The sequence below is a fragment of the Tursiops truncatus genome, chromosome 6 (genome assembly GCF_011762595.2).
Source record: "Tursiops truncatus isolate mTurTru1 chromosome 6, mTurTru1.mat.Y, whole genome shotgun sequence".
Lineage (NCBI taxonomy): Eukaryota > Metazoa > Chordata > Mammalia > Artiodactyla > Delphinidae > Tursiops > Tursiops truncatus.
In genome coordinates, this window is record NC_047039.1 from 25712168 (window position 1) to 25738027 (window position 25860).

The window sequence follows — 25860 nt, forward strand, 5'->3', positions numbered from 1 at the left end:
GCTGGATAAACTGTCCCATCCATCCATCCATCCTCCACCCATCTGAGTTGTGTTCCCAAGGTGGCTGTCTAACCCTGATTTGCAGTTTTTTGGTTTTGTCAGGCACTGAAATTTCCACTTCTCTTGCCTATGCTACAAATTTGTGATATGATTTCTATATTCCCAACTTCACCCCATTATCTTCTACTCTTATCCGCTTTTACTGCCCTCCACAGACCCCTTGATACTTATCCTTGATAGTGTAAAGAGATTATTAAGGTTATTAGGAACAACATTTGGAGTTGGGAGACAGAGGCATTTAAAATGGAAACCTGGGCTTCATTAGTAGTTTGGTATCTGCCACCTGGATCTTTCTTTCCTTTGAATCCTCCTCAGGCCAGCAATGGGAAAATGTTGCTGATGCCTGATACCTGTATTTAGAATATTCATTTTTAATGTACCTGCTTGGAAGCTTATATTAATGTCATCTTCTTATTCTCCTTAAGGTTTGCTCTTTGGAAGATCCACAGACCTCTCTAGATTGAAAAGCTCTGTTGTGTGCTGGATAGTAGGCATTTATAAACTGCCTAGTGTGTGCAGTGTGCTGTGTTTGGTGCTCTCTGCTTACAGTATAGAAGCTTAAAATCTCTTAGCCTATAGCGTAGAAGCTTTAAATGTCCAGATTCTTGTCATATACTGATGTAAAACAACAGGGAAAAAACCTTTGATCTGTGGAGGCAGCTTGCTCAAATGCACATAAACATGTTTGTCTCTCATGATGGTAATGATAAATGGTGTCTAGTAGTTCACAATGTCCTTTCACAAAGTCACAGCAGGGCTTCTAAAACTTGGTATTATTAATATTTGGGGCTAGATAATTCTTTGTTGTGGGAGCCATCCTGTGCACTGTAGGATGTTTAGCAGCATCCCTAGCCTCTACTCACTTAGATGTGAGCAGCACCCCCACCGACCAGTTGTGACAACCAAAAAAGTCTCCAGACTGCCAAATGCTCCCTTCCCTGGGGGGCATTATCACCTCTAGTTGAGAATCACTGCCTCACATAATTCTCAGAACAATTCTATTTTTCTGGAAAGATGGAGTAGATGCACTTTTTCCCTGTTCATTCCTCTAAGTACAACTAAATCCCTGGAAATTACAAATAAATCAAACATAAGAAGGCTCTGAAATGTGGAGAGAAGAAGGCAGAAAGACAACGGTTCTTGGGACCTAAGGAGTCTGCACTTACTTTCAGTGTGTGGGAGGTGGGGTTTCCCCACACCATCATGCAATTCGTGGGTTTTTTTTGGTAATTAATTAATTAATTTGGGGCTGCGTTGGGTCTTCATTGCTGCGTGCGGGCTTTCTCTAGTTGGTGAGCAGGAGCTACTCTTCGTTGCAGTGTGTGGGCTTCTCACTGTGGTGGCTTCTCTTGATGCAGAGTACGGGCTCTAGGCACGCAGGCTTCAGTAGTTGCAGCATGTGGGCTCAGTAGTCGTGGCTTGTGGGCTCCAGAATGCAGGCTTAGCAGTTGTGGTGCACGGGTTCAGTTGCTCTGTAGCATGTGGGATCTTCCCGGACCAGGGCTTGAACCCGTGTCCCCTGCACGGCAGGCGGATTCTTAACCACTGGGCCACCAGGGAAGTCCCCCATCATGGAATTCTTGGACACCAGCTGGGTGTCCTACAATTCAACTCAATTCTGACACTGTTTACCTGGAGATAGCACTAGATTCCACATGTTAATGGCTCAGATCCACAAGACTGATCCCTTCACTTCAGATGCCAATCTCAAGTCCAAGTTGTCACCTGGGCTTCTGATAGGATATAGATTCCAATGACCCCTTCCTTGGGTTTGATAAATTTGCTAGAGCTGCTCACAGAATTCAAGAGAAACATTTTATTTATTGGATTACCAGGTTATTATAAAAGGATATAATTCAGGAACAGCCAGATGGAAGAGATGCATAGGGCAAGGTATGGGGGACAAATAAGGAGCCTCCATGCCCTCTCTAGGTGTGCCACTCTCCCCATATCTCCGAGTGTTCACCATCCCAGAAGCTCTCTGAACCTTGCCCTTTGGGCTGTTATGGAGGCCTCGTTACATGGGCATGATTGATTAAATCACTGGCCACTGGTGATTGAACTCAATCTCCAGCCCCTCTCCACTCCCTGGAAGTTGGGGAGGTGGGGGTGGGACTGAAAATTCCAACCCTCTAATCACATGGTTGGTTCTCCTGGCAACCAGTCCTCATCCTTAGCCATTGTCCAAACATAACAAGAGACACCTTTATCTTTCATTACAGGAAATTACAAGGATTTTAGGAGCTCTGTGCCAGAAATAGGGACAAAGACTAAATATATGTTCATTATAAATCACAATATCACAGGACCCAAGGAACAAAATGCTGGTCAGTTCTTTGGGTTTTCTTTTTGCCTTGTATATCCTAGACTTAGAGCTGAAGAAGCCAACAATTCAGGAATGCCGCAGGGTGCAGACAAAAAAAAAAAAGCCCCCCCAAATCTCTAGTCAAAATGCTAGGGGGAGCTTCAAGATGGCGGAAGAGTAAGACGTGGAGATCACCTTCCTCCCCACAAATACATCAGAAATACATCTACATGTGGAACAACTCCTAAAGAACACCTATTGAATGCTGGCAGAAGACAGGAGACCTCCCAAAAGGCAAGAACTCCCCACGCACCTGGGTAGGGCAAAAGAAAAAAGAATAAACAGAGACAAAAGGATAGGGACGGGACCTGCACCAGTGGGAGGGAGCTGTGAAGGAGGAAAGGTTTCCACACACTAGAAGCCCCTTCACGGGTGGAGACTGCGGGTGGCGGAGGGGAGAGACTTCAGAGCCACGGAGGAGAGCACAGCAACAGGGGTGCAGAGGGCAAAGCGTAGAGATTCCCGCAGAGAGGATCGGTGCCGACCAGCACTCACCAGCCCAAGAGGTTGTCTGCTTGCCTGCTGGGGCGGGTGGGGGCTGGGAGCTGAGGCTCGGGCTTCAGGCTTCAGAGCTCAGACCCCAGGGAGAGGACTGGAGTTGGCTGGATGAAACAGCCTGAAGGGGGCAAGTGCACCACAGCTAGCCGGAAGGGAGTCTGGGAAAAAGTCTGGAACTGCCGAAGAGGCAAGAGAATTTTTCTAGCCTCTTTGTTCCCTGGTACGCGAGGAGAGGGCCATTTAAAGGAACTCCAGAGACGGGTGCGAGCTGTGGCTATCAGCGCGGACCCCAGAGATGGGCATGAGATGCTAAGGCTGCTGCTGCCGCCACCAAAAAGCCTGTGTGCGAGCATAGGTCACTATCCACACCTCCCCTTCGAGAGCCTGTGCAGCCCGCCACTGCCAGGGTGCCGTGATCCAGGCACAACTGCCCCAGGAGAACACGCGGCGTGCCTCAGGCTGTTGCAATGTCACGCCCGGCTCTGCCACCGTAGGCTTGCCCCTCCCTCCCCGCCGCCTGAGTGAGCCAGAGCCCCTGAATCAGCTGCTCCTTTAACTCCGTCCTATCTGAGCGAACCCTCAGGCGACCTACGTGCAGAGGCGGGGCCAAATCCAAAGCTGAACACCTGGAGCTGTGCGAACAAAGAAGAGAAAGGGAAATCTCTCCCAGCAGCCTCAGGAGCAGTGGATTAAATCTCCACAGTCAACTTGATGTACCCTACATCTGTGGAATAACTGAATAGACAACGAATCATCCCAAATTGAGGAGGTGGACTGTGGGAGCAACGATATATATATATTTTTCCCTTTTTGTCTTTATGTGAGTGTGTATGTGTATGATTCTGTGTGTGATTTTGTCTGTATAGCTTTGCTTTTACTATTTGTCCTAGGGTTCTGTCTATCAGTGTTTTTGTTTTTTTAGTATACTTTTTAGCGCTTGTTATCATTGGTGGATTTGTTTTTTGGTTTGGTTGCTCTCTTCTTTCTTTCTGTTTTAATTACTTTAAAAATATTTTTCAATAATTATTTTTAAATTTTTATTTTAATCACTTTATTTGATCTTCTTCTTTCTTTCTTTCTTTTTTATTTCTCCCTTTGATTCTGAGATATGTGGATGACAGGCTCTTGGTGCTCCAGTCAGGTGTCAGGGCTGTGCCTCTGAGGTGGGAGAGCCAAGTTCAGGACACTGGTCCACAAGAGACCTCCCAGCTCCACGTAATATCAAACAGCAAAAATCTCCCAGAGATCTCCATGTCAATGCCAAGACCCAGCTCCACTGAACAACCAGCAAGCTCCAGTGCTGGACACCCTATGCCAAACAACTAGCAAAACAGGAACACAACCCCACCCATTAGCAGAGAGGCAGCCTAAAATCATAATAAGGCCACAGACACCCCAAAACACACCACCAGACATGGAGCTGCCCACCAGAAAGACAAGATCGAGCCTCATCCACCAGAACACAGGCACAAATCCACTCCACCAGGAAGCCTGCACAACCCACTAAACAAACCTTAGCCACTGGGGACAGACACCAAAAACAACAGGAACTACGAACCTGCAGCCTGTGAAAAGGAGACCCCAAACACAGTAAGTTAAGTAAAATGAGAAGACAGAAAAACACATAGCAGATGAAGGAGCAAGGTAAAAACCCACCAGACCTAACAAATTAAGAGGAAATAGGCAGTCTACCTGAAGAAGAATTCAGAATAATGATAGTAAAGATGACCCAAAATCTTGGAAATAGAATGGAGAAAAGACAAGAAACATGTAACAAGGACCTAAGAGAACTAAAGAGCAAACAAACAGTGATGAACAACACAATAAATGAAATTAAAAATTCCCTACAAGGGATCAATAGCAGAATAACTGAGGCAGAAGAACAGAAAAGTGACCTGGAAAATAAAATAGTGGAAATAGCTACTGCAGAGCAGAATAAAGAAAAAAAAAGAAAAGAATTGAGGACAGTCTGAGAGACCTCTGGGACAACATTAAATGTACCAACATTCGAATTACAGGGGTCCCAGAAGATGAAGAGCAAAAGAAAGGGACTGTGAAAATATATGAAGAGATTACAGTTGAAAACTTGCCTAATATGGGAAAGGAAATAGTTAATCACCTCCAGGAAGCACAGAGAGTCCCACACAGGATAAATCCAAGGAGAAACATGCCAAGACACATATTAATCAAATTATCAAAAATTAAATACAAAGAAAAAATATTAAAAGCAGCAAGGGAAAAACAACAAATAACACACAAGGGAATCCCCATAAGGTTAACAGCTTATCTTTCAGCAGAAACTCTGCAAGCCAGAAGGGAGTGGCAGGACATATTTAAAGTGATGAAAGGGAAAAACCTACAACCAAGATTATTCTACCAAGCAAAGATCTCATTCAGATTTGATGGAGAAATTAAAACCTTTACAGACAAGCAAAAGCTAAGAGAATTCAGCACCACCAAATCAGCTTTACAACAACTGCTAAAGGAACTTCTCTAGGCAGGAAACACAAGAGAAGTAAAAGACCTACAATAACAAACCCAAAACAATTAAGAAAATGGTAATAGGAACATACATATTGATAATTACCATAAATGTAAATGGATTAAATGCTCCAACCAAAAGAAATAGAATGGCTGCATGGATACAAAAACAAGACCTGTATATATGCTGTCTACAAGAGACCCACTTCATGCGTACGGACACATACAGACTGAAGGTGAGGGGAAGGAAAAATACATTCCATGCAAATGGATATCAAAAGAAAGCTGGAGCAGCAATTCTCATAACAGACAAAATAGACATTAAAACAAAGACTATTACAAGAGACAAAGAAGGACACTACATAATGATCAAGGGATCAATCCAAGAAAAAGATAAAACAATTGTAAATATTTATGTACCCAACATAGAAGCACATCAATACATAAGGCAAATACTAACAGCCATAAAAGGGGAAATCAACAGTAACACAATCATTAGTAGTGGACTTTAACACCCCACGCTCTCCAACGGACAGATCACCCAAAATGAAAATAAAAAAGGAAACACAAGCTTTAAATGATACATTAAACAAGATGGACTTAATTGATATTTATAGGACATTCCATCCAAAAACAACAGAATACACTTTCTTCTCAAGTGCTCATGGAACATTCTCCAGGATAGATCATATCTTGGGTCACAAATCAAGCCTTGGTAAATTTAAGAAAATTAAAATCATATCAAGTATCTTTTCTGACCACAATACTATGAGACTAGATATCAATTCCAGGAAAAAGATCTGTAAAAAATACATACACATGGAGGCTAAACAATACACTACTAAATAGCCAAGATATCAGTGAAGAAATCAAGGAGGAAATAAAAAAATATCTAGAAACAAATGACAATGAAAACACGATGACCCAAAACCTATGGGGTGCAGAAAAAGCAGTTCTAAGAGGGAAGTCTATAGCAATACATTTCTACCTCAAAAACAAGAAAAATCTCAAAAAAAAACCTTAACCTTACACCTAAAGCAATTAGAGAAAGAAGAACAAAAAAACCTCAAACATAGCAGAAGGAAAGAAATCATAAATATTAGATCAGAAATAAATGAAAAAGAAATGAAGGAAACGATAGCAAAGATCAATAAAACTAAAAGCTGGTTCTTTGAGAAGATAAACAAAATTGATAAACCATTAGCCAGACTCATCAAAAAAAAAAGGGAGAAGACTCAAATCTGTAGAATTAGAAATGAAAATGGAGAAGTAACAACTGACACTGCAGAAATACAAAGGATCATGAGAGACTACTACCAGCAACTATAGGCCAAAAAATGGACAACCTGGAAGAAAGGCACAACTTCTTAGAAATGCGCAACCTGCCAAGACTGAGTCAGGAAGAAGTAGAAAATATGAACAGACCAATCACAAGCACTGAAATTGAAACTGTGATTAAAAATCTTGTAACAAACAAAAGCCCAGGACCAGATGGCTTCACAGGCGAATTCTATCAAACATTTAGAGAAGAGCTAACACCTATCCTTCTCAAACTCTTCCAAAATATAGCAGAGGGAGGAACACTCCCAAACTCATTCTACGAGGCCACCATCACCCTGATACCAAAACCAAAGATGTCACAAAGAGAGAAAACTACAGGCCAATATCACTGATGAACATAGATGCAAAAATCCTCAAGAAAATACTACCAAACAGAATCCAAGAGCACATTAAAAGGATCATATACCATTATCAAGTGGGGCTTAACCCAGGAATGCAACGATTCTTCAATATATGCAAATCAATGTGATAAACCATATTAACAAATTGACGGAGAAAAATCATAAGATTAACTCAATAGAAGCAGAGAAAGCTTTCGACAAAATTCGACACCCATTTATGACAAAAACCCTCCAGAAAGTAGGCATAGAGGGAACTTACCTCAACATAACAAAGGCCATATATGACAAACTCACAGCCAACATCATCCTCAATGGTGAGAAACTGAAACCATTTCCACTAAGATCAGGAACAAAACAAGGTTGCCCACTCTCACCACTATTATTCAACATAGTTTTGGAAGTTTTAGCCACAGCAATCTGAGAAGGAAAAGAAATAAAAGGAATCCAAATCGGAAAAGAAGAAGTAAAGCTGTCACTGTTTGAAGATGACATGATACTATACATAGAGAATCCTAAAGATGCTACCAGAAAACTACTAGAGTTAATCAATGAATCTGGTAAAGTAGCAAGATATAAAATTAATGCACAGAAATCTCTTGCATTCCTGTACACTAATGATGAAAAATCTGAAAGTGAAATGAAAGAAACACTCCCATTTACCATTGCAACAAAAAGAATAAAATACCTAGGAATAAACCTACCTAGGGAGACAAAAGACCTGTATGCAGACAACTATAAGACACTGTTGAAAGAAATTAAAAATGACACAGACAGATGGAGAGATATTTCATGTTCTTGGATTGGAAGATTCAATATTGTGAAAATGACTCTACTACCCAAAGCAATCTACAGATTCAATGCAATCCCTATCAAGCTACCACTGGCATTTTTCACAGAACTAGAACAAAAAATTACACAATTTGTATGGAAACACAAAAGACCCTGAATAGCCAAAGCAATCTTGAGAACGAAAAACGGAGCTGGAGGATTCAGGCTCCCTGACTTCAGACTATACTACAAAGCTACAGTAATCAAGACAGTATGGTACTGGCACAAAAACAGAAATATAGATCAATGGAACAGGATAGAAAGCCCAGAGATAAACCCATGCACATATGGTCACCTTATCTTTGACAAAGGAGGCAAGAAGAGAGTGGAGAAAAGACAGCCTCTTCAAAAAGTGGTGCTGGGAAAACTGGACAGCTACATATAAAAGAATGAAATTAGAACACTCTCTAACACCATACACAAAAATAAACTCAAAGTGGATTAAAGATCTAAATGTAAGGCCAGAAACTATCAAACTCTTAGAGGAAAACATAGGCAGAACACTCTATGACATAAATCACAGAAAGATCCTTTTTGACCCACCTCCTAGAGAAATGGAAATAAAAACAAAAATAAACAAATGGGACCAAATGAAACTTAAAAGCTTTTGCACAGCAAAGGGAACCATAAACAAGACAAAAAGATAACCCTCAGAATGGGAGTAAATATTTGCAAATGAAGCTACTTGACAAAGGATTAATCTGTAAAATTTACAAGCAACTCATGCAGCTCAATAGCAGAAAAACAAACAACCCAATCCAAAAATGGGCAGAAGACCTAAATAGACATTTCTCCAAAGAAGATATACAGATTGCCAACAAACACATGAAAGAATGCTCAACATCATTAATCATTAGAGAAATGCAAATCAAAACTACAATGAGATATCATCTCACACCAGTCAGAATGGCCATAATCAAAAAATCTACAAACAATAAATGCTGGAGAGGGTGTGGAGAAAAGGGAACCCTCTTGCACTGTTGGTGGGAATGTAAATTGATACAGCCACTATGGAGAACAGTATGGATGTCCCTTAGAAAACTAAAAATAGAACTACCATATGACTCAGCAATCCCACTACTGGGCATATACCCTGAGAAACCCATAATTCAAAAAGAGTCATGTACCACAATGTTCATTGCAGCACTATTTGCAATAGCCAGGACATGGAAGCAACCTAAGTGTCCATCATCGGATGAATGGATAAAGAAGATGTGGCACATATATACAATGGAATATTACTCAGCCATAAAAAGAAACTAAATTGAGTTATTTGTCGTGAGGTGGATGGATCTAGAGTCTGTCATACAGAGTGAAGTAAGTCAGAAAAAGAAAAACAAATACCGTATGCTAACACGTATATATGGAATCTAAAAAACAAACAAAAAATGGTCATGAAGGACCTAGGGGCAAGATGGGAATAAAGAAGCAGGCCTAGTAGAGAATGGGCTTGAGGATATGGGGAGGGGGAAGGGTAAGCTGGGACAAAGTGAGAGAGTGGCATGGACATATATACACTGTCAAATGTAAAACAGATAGCTAGTGGGAAGCAGCCGCATAGCACAGGGAGATCAGCTCGGTGCTTTGTGACCACCTAGAGCGGTGGGATAGGGAGGGTGGGAGGGAGGGAGATGTAAGAGGGAAGAGATATGTGGATATATATATATGTATAACTGTTTCCCTTTGTTATAAAGGAGAAACTAACACACCATTGTAAAGCATCCAATAAAGATGTTAAAAAAAGAAAATGTTAGGGGAACCACTGACTGAAACAGCCCACCCTGGCCAAGCACCATAGTAACCACTTGCATGAGTTATCTTACAACAGGAGATCCTGGTAAGGAATGAGGAACTAACAAGCTACCACCAACCAGAAGAATTCAGGAAAGGTCAAAAGGAGAGAGGAGATTCCAGTCCATATGTCCTACCAACCTCCCAGAATCCTTCTCACTGGAATCCATCTTTGCTGAGTGATGCACACGCCACAAGGAATGACCCTGAGTCACAATGATTGGCCAGAGACAACCTGGAAACTAACCCAATTACCATAAATCCCAAGACTGTGAGCCACGAGCCATGTGGCAGGGCAGTTCTCCTGGGTTCCCTTACCCTGCTGCTCTCCACCTGGGTGCCCCTTCCCAATAAAGTGTTTTGCTTTGTCAGCACGTATGTCTCCTCGGACAATTCATTTCTGAGTGTTAGACAAGAGCCCACTCTCAGGCCCTGGAAGGGGCTCCCTTCCTGCAACAAAAGGGCCAGAAAAGCCTAACAAGACAGAAAACTTTTAGAGAATAACCTCTCTACTCCAGCAAAATACCATAAAATACACTGTGGCTGCATCCCAGCACACCAGCAAAGTCCAGATTTCTACCCTCAAGTACTTTGTTATAACGAAGTATTCCCAATCATCCCCACTCCCTACTCACTGGGATGGTGTTGCAGAAGACTGAGTAGGGAGTATGAGTTTATTTCTTTCAACTCCTTGGTTAAATTTATTCTTAAATATTTTATTGGTTTTGATACTATTGTAAATAGGGTCATTTTCTTTATTTCGTTTTCATATAATTCATCATTAGTGTACAGAAATGCTACCATTTTTTGTATGATAATTTTTTTTTTTTTTTTTTTGCGGTACGTGGGCCTCTCACCGTTGTGGCCTCTCCCGTTGCGGAGCACAGGCTCCGGACGCACAGGCTCAGTGGCCATGGCTCATGGGCCCAGTCGCTCCGCGGCATGTGGGATCCTCCTGGGCTGGTGCACAAACCCGTGTCCCCTGCATTGGCAGGCGGACTCTCAACCACTGCACCACCAGGGCAGCCCCGTATGATAATTTTGAATCCTGTAACTTTACTGAATTCATTGATTGGATCTAGACACTGGTGTTAGTGTCGGTTGATTCTTTTCTCATTTGAATTGTGATTTTTTTGGTTCTTAAAGTAAAGGGTGATTTTCTATTGTTAGGAGGCTTAGGTTCCTATTTAATCTTTCATTTTAGCAGGTAGGTATCCTGCTCTGTTTAGTATGCAGGTCTTAACCTCCTTTTGTGGATAGTGGTTCCACTGACAGTTTTAGCAGCTTTTAGCAGCTTTGTGGTACCATTTTGGTCTGCTTTAACTAAGTGCCACTGGGGCTCCCTGCTGGTGCTGCCTGAGGATTCTTCCCAGGCTTGGATGCTGGGTCTCTCCCCGGGATGAGGGGTTTTCTGGCCTCAAGGAACTAAGAGGCTTCTCTGTCCCAGAGTTTGTTGGGGGATATCCCCTATCTTTGCACTAGAGGTCACATGCTTGTTATGGGGAGGCTTTCTTCTCCCCCACCCCCTGGTCCTCTCTCTCCTCTCCCACACACCAGTTACCCTAGCCACCCTGGTGTCTCTAGGCAGGAGAGGGGAGTCTCAGGCCAATGAAGACAAGAGGCTGCCTTGTCTGGGTGCTTATGGCAGGATGCCCCCTGCTGGTTGTCCCCTGTAATGCCAGGTCTCTGGTAGGAAGTGGGGCTTATTGTTTACTGCTTATTGTTAGCAGAGCTCCCTTGTTGATGGCACTGGGTTTATCCGGTGTAGTTTGAGGGACTTCTGTTTGCTCTGTGGGAGGAATGAACTACCTGGGCTCTCTTTTGTTGCTAGGTTGGGTCACCGTCTTTTGTTGGGTGGGGAACTTTATGACATCCTACCACTTGTCTTGTTTTTCCAGTCACGACGTTCCAAACCAGTTCACCTCCCTCTTAACACTTTTCAGAATTCTCCTTTGGTTGCCTGCTTAGTTATTTCCATGGCTTTTAGTTGTTTTTATCCAGAGAAGCAAGAAAAACAGGTCTGTGCTCTTGTATGGACCTGAAGTCTATGCTTAACTTTTTAAGAAACTGCTAAACTGTTTTCCAAATTAATGGTCTTGTTTTATATTCCCAACAGCAGTGTTATGAGAGGTCCAGGTGCTCTCACATCCTTGCCAACACATGATATGGTCAGACTTTTAACTTTTAGTCATTCTAGTGGGTGTGTAATGATTCTCATTGTGGCTTTAATTTCCATTTCCCTAATGACTAATGATGCTGAACATCATTCATGTGCTTATTTGCCATTTGTATACCTTCTTTGGTGAAACATCTGTTCAAATCTTTTGCCAGATTAAAAAAACTGGGTGGTTTCTCTTATCATTGAGATGTAAGAGCTCCCTATATATTCTAGATACAAGTCCTTTGCCAGATATGTTTTGCAAATATTTCCTCTCAGTCTGTTGGTTGCCTTTTTATTATCTATACAATATCTTTTGAAGAAGTGAAGTCTTTAATTTTCTAAGTTCAATTTACTTATATTTTCTTTTATAGTTCTGCTTTTTGTAACCTACTTAAGAAATCTTCGCCTAGCTCAGCGTGTATTATGCTCTATTAAATTATCACAAACTTAGCAGGTTAAAACAACACAAATTTATTGTTCCACATAAGTTGGTAAATCAGAAGTCTGGTGAATTTAGATGATTTCTTTGCCCAAGACCAAAGTGAAGGTGTTACTTGCTTGGCTCTTATCAGAAACTTCTGGAAAGAATCCATTTCTAAGGTCAGTCAGGATCCTGGCAGTTTCTAGTTCCTTTCTGTTGTAGGACTGAGGTCTCCTTGCTGTCATCTGGGGTTGACCTTAGCTCCTAGAGGCCCTTCTCCAGTTCTTGCACATGGGTCCCGACATCACAGAGCCAGCAACAGTAGAGCAAATACTCATGTTTGGAATTTATTATCTCCCCTTCTGCCAATTTCTCTTGCCTCCAGACAGAGAAAGTTCTCTGCTTTTAAAGGCTCCTGTGATTAGATTGGGCCCACTCAGATAAACCAGGATAATCTCTTTAATCTTAAAGCCTATAATCTTTATCACAGCTGCAAAGATCTTTAGCATGTAACATATATATAGGTTCCAGAGATTAAGATGTGGGCATCTTTGGGGGACTATTTTACCTACCATACAAGGTCACTAAGATTTTCTTGTTTTCTTCTAGAAGTTCTATAATTTTAGTTCTTACATTTAGTTCTGTTAAATATACATTTATTGTGGTAAAATATATTTTGTCATATTTTATGTTTATTGTATTTATGTTTATATTTGATAGTTTTGAGTCCTTTTGTTTATGGAGAGGTATAGGCCAAGGTTCTGGGTGTGTATGTCTATGGCAATCCACTTATTCCAGCACCATTTTGGGGAAAAGATGACCCTTTTCCCATTGACGTCCTTGGCATCATCAAAAAAAAAAACAAACAAAAATCAATTGAAAATAAATGCATGGGGCTTCCCTGGTGGCACAGTGGTTGAGAGTCCGCCTGCCGATGCAGGGGACACGGGTTCGTGCCCCGGTCTGGGAAGATCCCACGTGCTGCGAAGCAGCTGGGCCCGTGAGCCATGGCCAATGAGCCTGTGCGTCTGGAGCCTGTGCTCCGCAATGGGAGAAGCCACAACAGTGAGAGGCCCGCGTACCGCAAAAAAAAAAAAAAGAAAAAAAAAGAAAATACACGTATGGGTATATTTCTGGATTCTCTATTTTGCCCTAATGATCTATTTGTTATCTTTATGCCAATTCCATAGTCTTAATTAGTTTCATAAATCGTGTAATCAGGTTAATTAAATCCTCCAACTTTGTACTTCTCTTTGAAAATTTATTTGGTTCTTGAATTCTCTGCATTTCCATATAAAATATAAAACTAGCTAGTTAATGTTATAAAAAAAAATCCTGCTGGGGTTTTGACTGGGATTACATAGAATCTATAGATTAATTTGGGAGAACTGTCAGCTTAACAATACTGTCGCTGGATCCATGAAAATTGTTATAAACTGAGTTGTTTCCTCAAAATTCAAATGTTGAAGTTCTAATGCCCATGTGACTGTATTTGGGGATAGAGCCTTTATAAAGGTAATTAAGGTTAAATGAGGTCATGGGGGTGGGGGCCTAATCCAATAGGACTAGTGTCCTGACAAGAAGACACCAGGAGTTCACACACATACAGAGGTCATGTGAGGACACAGTGAGAAGGTAAAAGCCCTCAGGAGAAATCAAACCTGCAGACTTGGTGATATTGGACTCCTAGCCTCCAAAACAGTGAGAAAATAAATTTCTCTTGTTTAAGCCACCCTGTCTGTGGTATTTTGTTATGACAGCCCTAGCTGACTAATATGATCATATCTCTTTTAATTATATGGGCTTTATTATCTCTAAGCAATATTTTATAATTTTCAGGGTATAGGTACTGCACATCTTTGGTCAAATTTATCCCTGAGTATTTCATATTTTTTGATGCTATTAGAAATAATTTTAAATTTCACCTTCTTCCACTTATTAAAAATAAACTTTCTATTTTAGAATAGTTTCAGACTTATAGAAAAGATAGTACAGAGTTTCCATATACTCCACACCCAGTCTATCCTATTGCTAACTAACACCTTGCATTATCGTGGTACATTTTTTGCAATTATTGAACAAACAATAAAACAGTACTGTTAACTAAACCCCATACTTTATTTGTATCCTCTTGTCTGTGAGTTTCTCACACATTCCTTGTTTTTGATGACCTTGAGAGTTTTGAAGAGTCATGTATTGGTAGAATGTCTCTCAATTTGGGTTTGTCTTATGTTTTCCTCATGGTTAGACTGGGGTTATTATAAGTTCTTGGGAAAACAGAAGTGAAGTGCTAATCTCATCAAGTCCTATCAAGATTATATGCAGGTAGACCTTCAAGATGGCAGAGGAGTAAGACATGGAGATCACCTTCCTCCCCACAAATACATCAAAAATACATCTACATGTGGAAAAACTCCTACAGAAAACTTACTGAATGCTGGCAGAAGACCTCAGACTTCCCAAAAGGCAAGAAAATCCCCACGTACATGGGTAGGGCAAAAGAAAAAAGAAAAAACAGAGACAAAAGGATAGGATGGGACCTACAACTCTGGGAGGCAGCTGTGAAGGAGGAGAAGTTTCCACACACTAGGAAGCCCCTTCACTGGTGGAGATGGTGGGTGAGTGGGTGGGGGGAAGCTTTGGAGCCATGGAGGAGAGCGCAGCAACAGGAGTGCAGAGGGCAAAGTGGAGAGATTCCCACACAGAGGATCAGTGGGAACCAGCACTCACCAAACTGAGACACTTGTCCGCTCACCCGCTGGGGCAGGTTGGGGCTGGGAGCTGAGGCTCGGGCTTTGGAGGTCAGACCCCAGGAAGACGACTGGGGTTGGCTGCATGAACACAGCCTGAAGGGGGCTAGTGTGCCACAGATAGCTGGGAGGGAGTCTGGACCTGCTGGAGAGGCAAAAGACCATCGTTTTTGGGATGCACAAGGAGAGGGGATTCCTGCTGTGTGTGCCCACAAGAGGCAGAGCACCATCTAAGTGGGCTCTGGAGATAGGCGCAAGCTGCGGTTATCAGCATGGACCCCAGAGATGGGCATGAACTGCTAATGTTGCCGCTGCTGACACCAAGAATCCTGTGTGCAAGTGCAGGTCACTACCCACATCCCTCGGGGAGCCTGTGCAGCATGCCACTGCCAGGGTCCCGTGATCCAGGGACAACTTCCCTGGGAGAACACTCGGTGAGCCTCAGGATGTTGCAATGTCATGCTGGCCTCTGCCGCTGCAGGCTCGCCTCGCATTCCAATTATGACTGCCGTACCCCTCCCTCTCCCTGGCCTGAGTGAGCAAGAGAGCCCTAATCAGCTGCTGCTTTAACTCCCTCCTGCCTGGGTGGGGAACAGGTGCCTGAGGGGAGTCTACATGCAGAAGCAGGGCCAAAACCAAAGCTGAACCCCAGGAGCTGTGCGAACAAAGAAGAAAACAGGGAAATTTCTCTGAGCATCCTCAGGAGCAGAGGATTAAATCCCCGCAATCAACTTGATAAACCCTGCATCTGTGGAATACCTAAATAGACAACAAATGTTCCCAACACTGAGGTGGTGGACCTAGGGAGCAACTGCAGGCTTGGGGTTTGCTTTCTGCATCTGATTTGTTTTTGGTTTTATGTTTATCTTTAGTTTTTAGTGCTTGTTATCATGGGTGGATTTGTTTACTGGTTTGGTTGCTCTCTTCTTTTTTTAAAAAATTATATTATTATTTTTAAATTTTTAATATATTTTTCACTTTTTCTCTTTTGGTGAGTATGTGTATGTTCCTTTGTGTGATTTTGTCTGTTTAGGTTTGTTTTTACCATTTGGTTTGGGGTTCTATCTGTTCGTTTTTTAAATTTTCTTCCTTTCCTTCCAAGCCGTGTGGCTGGCAGGGTCTTGGTGCTCTGGCTGGGTGTTGTGCCTGAGCCTCTGATTGGGGAGAGCCGAGTCCAGGACACTAGGCCACCAGAGACCTCCCAGCCCCATGTAATATCTATCAGCAAGAGCTCTCCCAGAGATCTCTGTCTCAACACTAAGACCCAGCTCCACCCAATGGCCTGGAAGCTCCAGTGCTGGAAGCCCCATGGCAAACAGCTAGCAAGAGGGGAACACAACCCCACCCATTAGCAGAGAGGCTGCCTAAAGTCATACATACTAAGTTCACAGAAACCCCAAATCACAACACTGGACGTGGCCCTGCCCACCAGAAGGACAAGATCCAGCCCAACCCATCAGAGTACAGGCACCAACCCCTCCACCAGGAAGCCTACACAAGCTACTGAACCAACCTCACCCACCAGGGGCAGAAACCAGAAATAAGAGGAGCTACGAACCTGCAGCCTGTGAAAAGGAGACCACAAACACAGTAAGTTCAACAAAGTGAGAAGACAAATATGCAGTAGATGAAGGAGCAAGGAAAAAAAACCCACCAGATCAAACAAATGAAGAGGAAATAGGCAGTCTACCTGAAAAAAGAATTCAGAGTAAATGATAGTAAAGATAATCCAAAATCTCAGAAATAAAATGGAGAAAATACAAAAAACGTTTAACAAGGAACTAGAAGAACTAAAGAGCAAACAAACAATAATGAACAACACAATAAATGAAATTAAAAATACTCTAGAAGGAATCAATAGCAGAATAACTGAGGCAAAAGAATGGATAAGTCATCTGGAAGATAAAATAGTGGAAATAACTGCCGTAGAGCAGAATAAAGAAAAAAGAATGAAAAGAATTGAGGACAATCTCAGAGATTTCTGGGACAACATTAAACGCACCAACATTCGAATTATAGGGGTCCCAGAAGAAGAAGAGAAAAAGAAAGGGTCTGAGAAAATATGTGAAGAGATTATAGTTGAAAACTTCCCTAACATGGGAAAGGATATAGTCAATCAGGTCCAGGAAGTGCAGAGTCCCATACAGGATAAATCCAAAGAGAAACATGCCAAGACACATATTAATCAAACTATCAAAAATCAAATACAAAGAAAAAATATTAAAAGCAGCAAGGGAAAAGCAATAAACAACATACAAGGGAATCCCCATAAGGTTAACAGCTGATCTTTCAGCAGAAACTCTGCAAGCCAGAAGGGAGTGGCAGGACATATTTAAAGTGATGAAAGGGAAAAACCTACAACCAAGATTACTATACCCAGCAAGGATCTCATTCAGGTTTGACAGGGAAATTAAAACCTTTACACACAGGCAAAAGTTAAGAGAATTCAGCAGCACCAAATGAGCTTCAACAAACGCTAAAGGAACTTCTCTAGGCAGGAAAGACAAAGAAGGAAAAGACCTACAAAACAAACCCCAAACAATTAAGAAAATGGCAATAGGAATATATATATTGATAATTACCTTAAAAGTAAATGGATTCAGTGCTCCAACCAAAAGACACAGACTGGCTGAATGGATACAAAAACAAGACCTGTATATATGTTGTCTACAAGAGACCCACTTCAGAGCTAGGGACACACACAGAATGAAAGTGAGGGGATGGAAAAAGATATTCCATGCAAATGGAAATCAAAAGAAAGCTGGAGTAGCAGTTCTCGTATCAGACAAAATAGACTTTAAAATAAAAACTATTACAAGAGAGAAAGAAGGATACTACATAACGATCAAGGGACCAATCCAAGAAGAAGATATAACAATTGTAAATATTTAGGCACCCAACTTAGGAGCACCTCAATACATAAGGCAAATGTTAACACAAATTGACAGTAACACAATAATAGTGGGGACTTTAACACCCCACTTTCACCAATGAACAGATCATCCAAAATGAAAATAAATAAGGAAACACAAGCTTTAAATGACACATTAAACAATATGGACTTAATTGATATTTATAGGACATTCCATCCAGAAACAACACAACACACTTTCTTCTCAAGTGCTCATGGAACATTATTCAGGGTAGATCATATCTTGAGTTACAAATCAAGCCTTGGTAAATTTAAGAAAACTAAAATCGTATCAAGTATCTTTGCAGCCCACAATGCTATGAGACTAGATATCAATTACAGGAAAAAAACTATAAAAAATACAAACACATGGAGACTAAACAATACGCTACTAAATAAACAAGAGATCACTGAAGAAATCAAAGAGGGAATCAAAAAATATCTAGAAACAAATGACAATGAAAACACGATGACCCAAAACCTATGGGATGCAGCAAAAGCAATTCTAAGAGGGAAGTTTATAGCAATACAATCCTACCTCAAGAAACAAGAAAAATCTAAAATAAACAACCTAACATTACATGTAATTAGAGAAAGAAGAACAAAAAAACCCCTAAACTTAGCAGAGGGAAAGAAATCATGAAGATCAGAGCAGAAATAAATGAAAAAAAAAAAAAGAAGGACACAATAGCAAAGGACAATAGAAGTAATAGCTGGTTCTTTGAGAAGATAAACGAAAGTGATAAATCACTGGCCAGACACATCAAGAAAAAATGGGAGAAGACTCAAATCAATAGAATTGGAAATGAAAAAGAAGTAACAACTGACACTGCAGAAATACAAAGGATCATGAGAGACTACTACCAGCAACAATATGCCAATAAAACGGACAATCTGGAAGAAATGGACAAATTCTTAGAAAAGCACAACCTTCCAAGACTGAACCTGGAAGAAATAGAAACTATGAACAGACCAATCACAAGCACTGAAATTGAAACTGTGATTTAAAATCTTCCAACAAACAAAAGCCTAGGACCAGATGAATTCACAGGTGAATTCTCTCAAACATTTAGAGAAGAGCTAACACCTATCCTTCTAAACTCTTTCAAAATATAGCAGAGGGAGGAACATTCCCAAACTCATTCTACGAGGCCACCATCACCCTGATAACAAAACCTGACAAAGATGTCACAAAAATAGAAAATTACAGGCCAGTATCACTGATGAACATACACGCAAAAATCCTCAACAAAATACTAGCAAACAGAATCCAACAACACATTAAAAGGATCATACACCATGGTCCAAGTGCGGTTTATACCAGGAATGCAAGGATTCTTCAATATAGACAAATCAATGAATGTGATACACCATATTAACAAATTGAAGGAGAAAAACCATATGATAGGGGCTTCCTTGGTGGCGCAGTGGTTAACAAGCCTCCTGCCAATGCAGGGGACACGGATTTGAGCCCTGGCTTGGGAAGATCCCACATGCAGCAGAGCAACTAAGCCTGTGCACCACAATTACTGAGCCCGCATGCTACGACTACTGAAGCCCGTGCACCTAGAGCCTGTGCTCTGCAACAAGAGAACCCAGCACAATGAGAAGCCCACGCACCGCAACGAAGAGAAGGCCCTGCTTGCCACAGATACAGAAAGCCCGTGCAGCAACTAAGACCCAATGCAGCCAAAAAATAAATAAAATAAATTTAAAAACCCCACAAAACCCATATGACAATCTCAATAGATGCAGAAAAAGCTTCTGACAAAATTCAACACCCATTTATGATAAAAACTCTCCAGAAAGTGGGCATAGAGGGAACCTACCTCAACATAAAAAAGGCCATATATGACAAACCTACAACCAACATCATTCTCAATGGTGAAAAACTGAAACCATTTCCTCAAAAATCAGGAACAAGACAAGGTTGTGCACTCTCACTACTATTATTTAACATAGTTTTGGAAGTCCTAGCCATGGCAATCAGAGAAGAAAAAGAAATAAAAGGAATACAAATTGGAAAAGAAGAAGTAAAACTGTCACTGTTTGCAGATGACATGAGAGTATACATAGAGAATCCTAAAGATGCTACCAGAGAACTATTAGAGCTAATCAATGAATTTGGTAAAGTATCAGGATACAAAATTAATGCACAGTAATCTCTTGCATTCCTATACACTAACGATGAAAAACCTGAAAGAGAAATTAAGGAAACACTCCTATTTACCACTGCAACAGAAAGAATAAAATAACTAGTAATAAACCTACCTAAGGAGGCAAAAGACCTGTATGCAGAAAGCTATAAGACACTGATGGAAGAAATCTAAGACAATACAGATGGAGAGACATACCATGTTCTTAGATTGGAAGAATCAACACTGTGAAAATGACTATACTACCCAAAGCAATCTACAGATTCAATGCAATCCCTATCAAACTATCAATGGCATTTTTCACAGAACTAGAACAAAAAATTTTACCATTTGTATGGAAACACAAAAGACCCTGAATAGCCAAAGCAATCTTGAGAAAGAAAAACGGAGCTGGAGGAATCAGGTTCCTGGACTTCAGACTATACTACAAAGCTACAGTAATCAAGGCAGTATGGTCCTGGCACAAAAACAGAAAGATAGATCAATGGAACAGGATAGAAAGCCCAGAGATAAACCCACACACATATGGTCACCTTATCTTTGATAAAGGAGGCAAGAATATACAATGGAGTAAAGGCAGTCTCTTTAATAAGTGGTGCTAGAAATTGGACAGCTACATGGAAAAGAATGGAATTAGAACACTTCCTAACACCATACACAAAAATAAACTCAAAATGGATTAAAGACCTAAATTTAAGGCCAGTCACTTTAAAAGTCTTAGAGGAAAACATAGGCAGAACACTTTATGGCATAAATCATAGCAAGATCCTTTTTGACCCACATCCTAGAGAAATGGAAATAAAACCAAAAATAAACAAATGGGGCCTAAGGAAACTTAAAAGCTTTTGCACAGCAAAGGAAACCATAAACAAGATGAAAAAACAACCCTCAGAATGGAAGAAAATATTTGCAAACAAAGCAACTGACAAAGGATTAATCTCCAAAATATACAAGCAGCTCATGCAGCCAAATATCAAAAAAACAAACAACCCACGGCTTCCCTGGTGGTGCAGTGGTTGAGAGTCTGCCTGCCGATGCAGGGGACACGGGTTCGTGCCCCGGTCCGAGAAGATCCCACATGCCGTGGAGCAGCTGGGCCCGTGAGCCATGGCCGCTGAGCCTGCGTGTCCAGAGCCTGTGCTCTGCAACAGGAGAGGCCACAACAGTGAGAGGTCTGCATACTGCAAAAACAAACAACAAAACAAAACAAACAAAAAAACAAACAACCCAATCTAAAAATGGGTGGAAGACCTAAACAGACATTTCTCCAAAGAAGATACAGATTGCCAACTAACACATGAAGGGATGCTCAACATCACTAATCATTAAAGAAATGCAAATCAAAACCACAATGAGGTATCACCTCACAGTGGTTAGAATGGCCATCATCAAAAAATCTACAAACAATAAATGCTGGAGAGGGTGTGGAGATAAGGGAACCCTCTTGCACTGTTGGTGGGAATGTAAATTGATGCAGCCACTATGGAGAACAGTATGGTGGTTCCTTAAAAAAATACAAATAGAAAGACCATACGACCCAGTAATCCCACTACTGGGCATATACCCTGAGAAACCCATAATTCAAAAAGAGTCATGTACCAAAATGTTCATTGCAGCTCTATTTACAATAGCCAGGACATGGAAGCAACCTAAGTGTCCATCAACAGATGAATGGATAAAGAAGATGTGGCACATATATACAATGGAATATTACTCAGCCATAAAAAGAAACGAAATTGAGTCATTTGTAGTGAGGTGGATGGACCTAAAGTTGGTCACACAGAGTGAAGTCAGACGGAGGAAAACAAATACCATATGCTAACACACATATATGCAATCTAAAAATAAAATGGTTCTCATGAACCTAGGGGCAGGACAGGAATAATGATGCAGATGTAGAGAATGGAGCTGGGATGAAGTGAGAGAGTAGCACTGACATATATACACTACCAAATGTAAAATGGATAACTAGTGGTAAGCAGCTGCATAGCACAGGGAGAGCAGCTCGGTACTTTGTGACCACCTAGATGGGTGGGATAGGGAGGGTGGGAAGGAGATGCAAGAGAGAGGGGATATGGGGATATATGTATCCATATAGCTGATTCACTTTGTTATACAGCAGAAACTAACACAACACTGTAAAGCAATTATACTCCATTAAAGATGTTATTAAAAAAAATGGTCAGGGCATAGGGAACTATATTCAATATTCTGTGACAAACCATAATGGAAAAGAATATGAAAAATAATATATGCATATATAACTGAATCTCTTTGCTGTACAGCAGAAACTAACACAACATTGTAAATCAACTACACATCAATAAAAAAATTATTAAAAAAAAAGAGTATATGCTATCATGCCTGATGATGTTAACCTGTCTGAGGTAGTGTTTGTCAGTTTTCTAAACTGTGAAGTTACTTTTTGCCCCCTTCACATACTCCACTCTTTTGAAGTCACAAAGTACAGCCCTCTCTCAAGGTGTGGGGAGTTAAGGTACACCACCTTGTGAAAGAGTATGTATATACATTATTTGGAATTTTATATAGATTTGCCTCACCTCTCTCATTTATTTATTCAATCATTTATATCAGCATGTACTCATTGATATTTATTTTATATTTTGGATTTTAATTCAATATTACATTATATGTTTGTTCAAACTGTTCCAGCTTTGGCCACTGGGAGCTCTTTCAGGTTGGCTTCTGTCCCTCTGACATTCAAAAAATTTTTTAAATTGTGGTAAAAGATACATAAAATGTACCAACTTAGCTATTTTTAAGGATCAAGTTTAGTATGTTAACTATGTTCACATTTTTGTGCAAAAGACCTCTAGAACTCTTCAAAACTTGCAAAACTAAAACTATTCCCATTGAACAGCTCACCATTTCTCTTTCCCTGCAACACGTGGCAACCACCATTGCATTTTGTTTCAATGAATTTGACTACTTTAGGTACCTCATACAAGTGGAATCACACAGTATTTGTCTTTTTGTGACTGGCTTATTTCACTTTGCTTAATGTCCTCAAGGTTCATCCTTCTTTCTTAAGACTGAATAATATTCTATTGTATGTACAGATTACATTTTCTTTATCCATTTATCCCTCAGTGGACATCTGGGTTGCCCCATCTCTTGGCTGTTGTGAATAATGCTGCAATGAACCTGGGTGTGCAAATATCTTTTCAAGGCCCTGCTTTCAATTCTTTTGGATATGTAAACAGAAGTTGACTGTTGGATCATATGGTAGTTCTACTTCTAATTTTTGAGGAACCTCTATACTGTTTCCCATAGTGACTGCAACATCTTACATTCCCACCAACAGTGCACAAGGGTTCCAGTTTCGCTGATCCTTGCCAACACTTGTTATCTTGTGTGGTTTCCTCCAACTTTGTGGGTATGGATTTGAATGCATTTATTCTAGCAGCTAAAGATGCACCATTCAGAACTCCTTCCAGGAGAATCTGATGTAGGGAGTATAGTTTGTTGACAGCTTCTAGCTACTACATTTTCAGATCAATGGATCCATCTGTGCTGAGGCCATGGACCCCCTCAGCTGCTCCCAGCCACTGACTGAGCAAGGCATGGGTCCAAAGTCAGGTCATTTCTGCCTGAAGGCTCTCTCTACCTTTGCCTTTACTCTCTCTCCTTTATCTTTCATGTATGCTTCCCCCAATAAATTCTTGCCCATCTAATTTTGTCTTGGCATATGCTTCTTTGACACAGGATTTTGGGAAGAAGTGAAATTAGATATTTGGTCTAGTGTCTTAATATGGAAGTCACTATTAAGTTTTTTTGTTCTTTAAAGATTGCAAATTCCAAGTTTCACTGAACTATGGGAGAATGAATTACTTCTAACATGTTTATTATCTGTGAGAAAGTTTATTGTCCTAATTTACTAAAACTTAAAATATTCCATCAAATTACCCAGGAAAATCCAGGTAGCAAAAATATATAACACTGTCCATTCCTTCAATAGATTTCAAATAAGTTTTAAAAGGCCACAGAATGATATATATATATATATATAGAGATAGACAGATAACAGAGATATATATATACACGTGCGCGCACACACACACACACACAATACCATTTAAACAACTATGTTCTATACTTAAAAATTCAAGTATAGAAATATACTCTGTAGTGATGAGGTAACACTGTAACTTTTCCTCAACATGACTACATAGGTGTTTACGGTTAAGTGTGACTATTACTGTGAAGCCTCAAGTCACTTGATCAATTCCATTTCAATTTTAGACCAAAAGCAGTATATTATACATGCACCTGAAGGAAATATCAACATGTCTGTGTCCGTGTGTGTGTCCGGGGTTGGGGGGAGGGGAGAAGAGGTATATGCCGGGAAAGGTTGACTGAACCACACAGATAACTGAATGTTAGAAGTCTGCTGTAGTCGGCAATACAGAAACATACACAGTCTTCGTGTTCAAAGTCTTCATGGGGATTTCTTCTGTAATTTCTAGAATGGAAAGAAGAAGTTTTAAAGAAATCATTTTTCTACCTATTCTGGATGAATATTAAAAAAATGTTAACTGCCTGGGTAGTAATAAATTCAGCCTCACCTTAAGAGAAACCTAAACTTTGTCCCAGCTACTGGGGGTAGTTCTGAAACTCTGGGATTTCCTGAGTGATAGGACCATCTTTTGTTATTTATTGTAGGCCCCTGAACACACCTGATGGTTTATGCTAATGAGATGACTCAGGGTGGAGCTGGCTACACCAGAAAGACCAACCATACAAGCAATCATACGTATGTAATGAAGCCTCAATACAAACTCTAGACACCAAGGCTCAGGTGAGCTTCCCTAGTTGGTAATACACTGTACGTACTACTGTCATGTATTCAGGCTAGGAGGTAACACTGTCCATGCCTCCTTGCAGAGAGATAATCTGAAGTTACATATTTGGACCCCCTCCCAGATTTGGCCCTGTGCATCTCTTCTCTTTACCTGGTTCTAGTTTTTATCCTTTCCCTATAATAAATGTAGTCATGAGTACAATAGCTTCCACAAGTTCTGTGAATCCTGCTAGCAAATTATCAGACCTGAGGGTGATTTTTGGAAACCCTCTGAACTTGCAGTTGGTGCCAGAAGTGACAATGGTCTTGTGTGAACTCTTTTGTCTGAGCTTGTAGTTGGAGCCTAACTCCTTATACTTGGGGTTAGAAGTTTTGGGCAGACTTCTGGAGGACTGTGCCCTTAACCTAACTAACTCTGAGTACTGCCCAAGATGTCCCCACAATCCCACACGAACAATATTTCCTATGTCTTCAGAAAAGGCCTAGAAGCAATGCTAAGCAAGCAGCTCAGATTTGTGGTTCCTAAATATTAACACCCTATAACAGGAAAAACAGCAAGTCGTTTCCATGTTTGGGGAAGAAAGAGTACACATGATAAACCTAGGACAGCTTGCAATGTCAGAAAGCAAGAACTTATCAAAGACTAAAGACTCAGGTCAAAAAATACAGGAGTCAATACAGCTGAAGATAAAAGAAAAAACTGAGCATCCAAAAGCATAACACAAATACTATAGATCAAAACACACTGAATATATTAAAGCTCAGAAAAAGAGTGGGGCAGTGGTGGGAGAAGAAGAAGGGAAAGGAAGGAAGGAAGGAAGGAAGGGAGGAAGGAAAGAGAAAGGAAAGAAAGAGGGAGGGAGGAAGGAAGGAAGGAGAAAATTTTTTAAAGTTCTATGCCTACTGTGGGGCATTTTGCGTCTAGCCAGATCTG

General features: G+C 40.7%; 1 protein-coding gene and 1 long non-coding RNA gene across 5 annotated transcripts in view; both read right to left on the reverse strand.

Annotated features, from left to right (window-relative positions):
- Positions 1-15151, reverse strand: part of LOC141278950 (uncharacterized) — a 30168-nt gene extending 15017 nt beyond the window's left edge. Inside the window, exon 1 of one of the 2 annotated variants that reach the window (XR_012332435.1) lies at positions 1227-15151. This is a non-coding gene — a long non-coding RNA (uncharacterized lncRNA). The remainder of the gene's footprint in view (positions 1-1226) is intronic. The other variant, XR_012332436.1, reaches the window with a different exon arrangement.
- Positions 15152-20670: 5519 nt separating this feature from the next.
- IARS1 (isoleucyl-tRNA synthetase 1) overlaps positions 20671-25860 on the reverse strand; it is an 84321-nt gene continuing 79131 nt past the window's right edge. For all 3 annotated transcript variants that reach the window (XM_019940483.3, XM_019940484.3, XM_019940482.3), the window contains exon 34: positions 20671-24587. In XM_019940483.3, the coding sequence (XP_019796042.2) occupies positions 24505-24587 (83 nt within the window). In that variant the 3' untranslated portion in view covers positions 20671-24504. The remainder of the gene's footprint in view (positions 24588-25860) is intronic.